Here is a 4,920-nt window from a genome sequence, read left to right on the forward strand (position 1 = left end):
AATCTCAGTTAAACCTCAGTTACGTACAGTATTATGCAACACCTCCCTGCAATGCTCAAGCATGTTATCCTGTTGATCTGAAATAGTCCTGCTGAGGATTGGATGTAAGGATCACTGCCTTTTGTATTACATACCGTACGTATAATACATGTCCCACTGTTATTTATTCCGTGCCAGAAAGGAAATAAAGCAAATGGCCACCAAGAAAGCTTTTCTAAATGTAACCAGTTTATTAATGGTCAACATATTACAGCATTCAATGAAAAGGGAAATGATCCAATGTCAAATATCAATTTCAAGCAACATTTTAAAAGGTTCACAGAACATCACAGAAATGCCGGTGTGCAAAAATATAAACAACCCCAATACAAGTGGTTTCACTTTTAGCTCATGATGGTATGTCTTAATAAATAATCTGTGAACAACAGATATTTAAGAGCACAAATGTATTTTATGGGTGTTCATCTGGACTGCATCTGTGTGTGTGCACATTTATGTTGGTATCTGAAAACAAGCCCAATCTCTCAGTCATACATGTGATTTCCCATGCCAGTATTAAACACAGTACTTCCAGAAGCAGTCAGGTCCGTTGCCCCTCTTTCTGTATGGCCTCTTAATACCAAGTATGTGACTGAGAGAGCTTAGATGGCCTGGTTTCTCCAGCAGAACCTGCAGGAGATGCGTTTATCAGCACGTTTTACAAATCTGGTCATGCATTCAAATGCAAAACTGACTGATGTTTGGAAAATACATTCACACAACTGAAACTATTAATCTCACCTCTTTTAGAGCTTCTTGAGGGAGCAGCCCTGACACTCTGAGACCTTAAAAAAAGTTATATTAAATGTTGGAGATGACACTGAAGCCAAATTAAAAGGTATGGTGTATGAGAGAAAGAAAACGCATTCACAACTAGCAGTCTTACCATCTTTGGGGAGTAGCGGGGAGTAACTGAGGCCTGTCGTCCTCTGGAGAATGCTGCTCAAATCCAGGTCCTCGGGACCGACTGCTCCTGCCTCCTCAGCTGAGCCTAAAATATCGACATTCAGTAGTAATATTGCAGCAGCCTACTAGTTTTTAACTTTTGAAGTTGTGCATCTGAGTATAGAACATAACTCAAGGCTGAAAAGCTAAACATTAATCGTACGTGCTATTAACTCAGCTGTATTGGAGTATTTCAAATTTTATACATAAAAAAGAGCACTTTTTCACATTCCTGCTTAGATAGGATCATATTTGTAAAACACGCACTCACCAGGTCCAGGGTAAGACATGTCTACTGTTTCTGAGACAGGATGTGCCAGCAGTGGGCCGATGGAAAGCAGGAGAAGAGTCCAGGACAAGATCAAGTTATAGACCATCTCTACTGCACCGCTGTTTTTCTCCGAAAACTGTGCTGTCTCACAGAGCCGAGTAAAAACGGTGGAAATGCAGCAAATAAGATGGACCTTGAGCTTATATACTTCCCCCGTCTCAAAAGCGTCATGTTGAACATGTATATCACCGGTGTTTTATTAAGCCTTTTTGCATTTTGAATCAGAGTCCAGTCAGTCAGATGGCGTACCTGCGTCAATGGACGTGGCAGTAAAATCAAGATAGGTTTTGTGTCCTATGTGTCAGGCCTGGCACTGTTTATAGTTTCTTTTTTTAATAGATGCATAAAATGAGGGACACAGGTGTCCAAATGTCCCTCTATCAACCCTTTCACTTAATCAAAAAAAAAAAGACCAGGCTGTCTATGGAGAAGTTTATAATAGCTGTCAGTTGCATGCTGTAGCCAAAAAAGCCTTTTATATTGTCTTGATCACACACTATAATTTTTATTAGAATATTTTCTCCAATAATAGATTGAATTATTTATTTATTTTGTGGTTATGCTGGTGACGTGAATATTAGTTCTTATAAAAATCCTGACTGGGCAGGCCATTTCATGTTTATTGTTGTAGTTTACAACCCCAATTCCACAAAAGTTCGGATGCTGTGTAATACATAAATAAAAACAGAATGGGAAGATCTGCAAATCATGGAAACCTTATATTCCATTGAAAATAGTAAAGATAACATATCAAATGTTGAAAGTGAAATTTTATTTATTTTTTTTAAATATAGGCTCATTTTGAATTTGATGTCAGCAACACGTTTCAGAAAAGTTGAGACAGGGGCAACAAAAGACTGAAAAAGTTGTGTAATGCTAAAAAAACAAACAAAAAACCTAATTTGGTTAATTGGCAACAGGTCAGTAACATGACTGGGTATAAAAGAGCATCCCAGTGAGGCGGAGTCTCTCAGGAATAAAGATGGGGAGAGGTTCACTACTCTGTGAGACTGCGTGGGCAAACAGTGCAACACTTTAAGAATAATGTTCCTCAGTGTAAAACTGCAAAGAATTTGGGGATCACATCATCTATGGTACATTATATCATTAAAAGATTCAGAGAATCTGGAGAAATCTCTGTATGCAAGAGACAAGGCTGAAAACTGACATTGGATGCCTGTGATCTTCAGGCCCTCAGGAGACACTGCATTAAAAGTAGACACGTGTCTGTAATGGAAATCACTGTATTGGCTCAGGAACAATTCAGAAAACCATCGTCTGTGAAAACAGTTCATTACCGCATCCACAAATGCAAGTTAAATCCAGATATAAACAATATCCAGAAACACGACCACTTTCTCTGGGCCCGAGCTCTTTTATGATGGACTGAGGCGGGGTGGAAAACTGTCCCGAGGTCTGACGAATCAAAAGTAGAAATTCTTTTTAGAAATCATGGACACCACGCCCTCCAGGCTAAAGAGGAGAGGGACCATCCGGCTTATCATCAGTGCACAGTTCAAAAGCCAGCAGTGGTGATGGTATGAGGGTGCATTAGTGCACATGGCATGGGTAACTTGTACATCTGGGAAAGCATCATTAATGCTGAATGATATGTACACATTTCAGAGCAATATGCTGTCATCCAGACAAAATCTTTTTCAGGGAAGGCCTTCCTTCTTTCAGCAAGACAATGCCAAACTGCTTTCCGCACATATTAAAACTGCATGGCTCCACAGTAAAAAAGTCCAGGTGCTAAACTGGCCTGCCTGCAGTCCAGACCTGCCTCCCATTTTAAACATTTGGCACATTATGAAGCACAAAATATGACAAAGGAGACCCCGAACTGTTGAACAACTGAAATTGTATATCAGGCAAAAATGGGGCAAGATTTCTCTTTCAAAACTGCAGCAATCGGTCTCCTCAGTTCCCAAACGTTTACAGAGTGTTGTTAAAAGTAGATGTGATGCAACACAGTGGTAAACATGCCCCTGTCCCAACTTTTTTCTAACGTGTTGCTGATATCAAATTCAAAATGAGCATATATTCTTCAAAAAACAAATAACATTTCTCAGTTTCAACATTTGATATGTTGTCTTTGTACTATTTTCAATGAAATATATAGGGTTTCCATGATTTGTAAATCATCACATTCTGTTTTTATGCACAGTTTACACAACATCCTAACTTTTTTGGACTTGGGGTTGGAGTATCAGGTCTTTTCCTACCTGCTACTGTCATTACGTTTCCCCTTTTCTTATAATAAATACATTTATATATATGTGGGTGGCACGGTGGTGTAGTGGTTAGCGCTGTCGCCTCACAGCAAGAAGGTCCTGGGTTCGAGCCCCGGGGCCGGCGAGGGCCTTTCTGTGTGGAGTTTGCATGTTCTCCCCGTGTCCGTGTGGGTTTCCTCCGGGTGCTCCGGTTTCCCCCACAGTCCAAAGACATGCAGGTTAAGTTAACTGGTGACTCTAAATTGACCGTAGGTGTGAATGTGAGTGTGAATGGTTGTCTGTGTCTATGTGTCAGCCCTGTGATGACCTGGCGACTTGTCCAGGGTGTACCCCGCCTTTCGCCCGTAGTCAGCTGGGATGGGCTCCAGCTTGCCTGCGACCCTGTAGAAGGATAAAGCGGCTAGAGATAATGAGATGAGATGAGATATATATGTATACACTCAATAAAAGCAAGAGAAGCAAGCTAGTCTTGAGTAGAGAGTGTGTAGTTTTTCTATCAATTCCTAGCAGAAGTAGAGCAATGAAAAATGTAAAAAGTACATTTTATTAATCTCTATAAATCCTTTGGTAAAGGTTGAAGTACAGCTTCATATTTTTCACTTAAAGTAGAATAGCATAAATTCTTGTTTTTGCTTGAAGAAATGAAAGTAAAAGTACAAGAAAGAAAAAGATATCTGTCTCAAATCACACTGATTTTAGTTACTAATGGTACATTTTTGCCTCTTTCACCAAGGAACAAAGGAACTCATCTCATCTCATTATCTGTAGCCGCTTTATCCTGTTCTACAGGGTCGCAGGCAAGCTGGAGCCTATCCCAGCTGACTACGGGTGAAAGGCAGGGTACACCCTGGACAAGTCGCCAGGTCATCACAGGGCTGACACATAGACACAGACAACCATTCACACTCACATTCACACCTACGGTCAATTTAGAGTCACCAGTTAACCTAACCTGCATGTCTTTGGACTGTGGGGGAAACCGGAGCACCCGGGGGAAACCCACGCGGACACGGGGAGAACATGCAAACTCCACACAGAAAGGCCCTTGCCGGCCCCGGGGCTCGAACCCAGGACCTTCTTGCTGTGAGGCGACAGCGCTAACCACTACACCACCGTGCCGCCCACAAAGGAACTTGTAAACGAAATTAGCTAAGGCTAACTAACAACAACTTTATTCCTAATGTTTGTTAGCGAGCATGATCATAACCCTGGGGTAAATGCTAATAGCTGTCATCAATACAAGCTTCATTGATAAATACAAAGTCAACATAGCAACAGACAGATTATAGTGATGGGTATTAGGTCTACTCCTCACTGTCAGATCTGTTAAAGTTTAGATTTGTTAAGAACTGAAGCTGTCTGATGCTAAAA

At 40.9% G+C, this 4,920-nt stretch overlaps 1 protein-coding gene across 1 annotated transcript; it reads right to left on the reverse strand.

Annotated features, from left to right (window-relative positions):
• Positions 1-281: 281 nt before the first annotated feature.
• uts2a (urotensin 2, alpha) lies at positions 282-2,009 on the reverse strand. The gene is made up of 4 exons (XM_060936985.1): positions 1,256-2,009; positions 926-1,030; positions 781-824; positions 282-669 (listed from the first exon to the last, which is right to left on the reverse strand). Exons 1-4 carry the CDS (start codon positions 1,359-1,361, stop codon positions 556-558), a joined length of 369 nt encoding a protein of 122 aa, XP_060792968.1. The 5' UTR covers positions 1,362-2,009; the 3' UTR covers positions 282-555.
• Between the last annotated feature and the right edge of the window lie 2,911 nt (positions 2,010-4,920).

This window comes from Neoarius graeffei, chromosome 13, assembly GCF_027579695.1.
Source record: "Neoarius graeffei isolate fNeoGra1 chromosome 13, fNeoGra1.pri, whole genome shotgun sequence".
In the NCBI taxonomy this organism is placed as follows: Eukaryota; Metazoa; Chordata; class Actinopteri; order Siluriformes; family Ariidae; genus Neoarius; species Neoarius graeffei.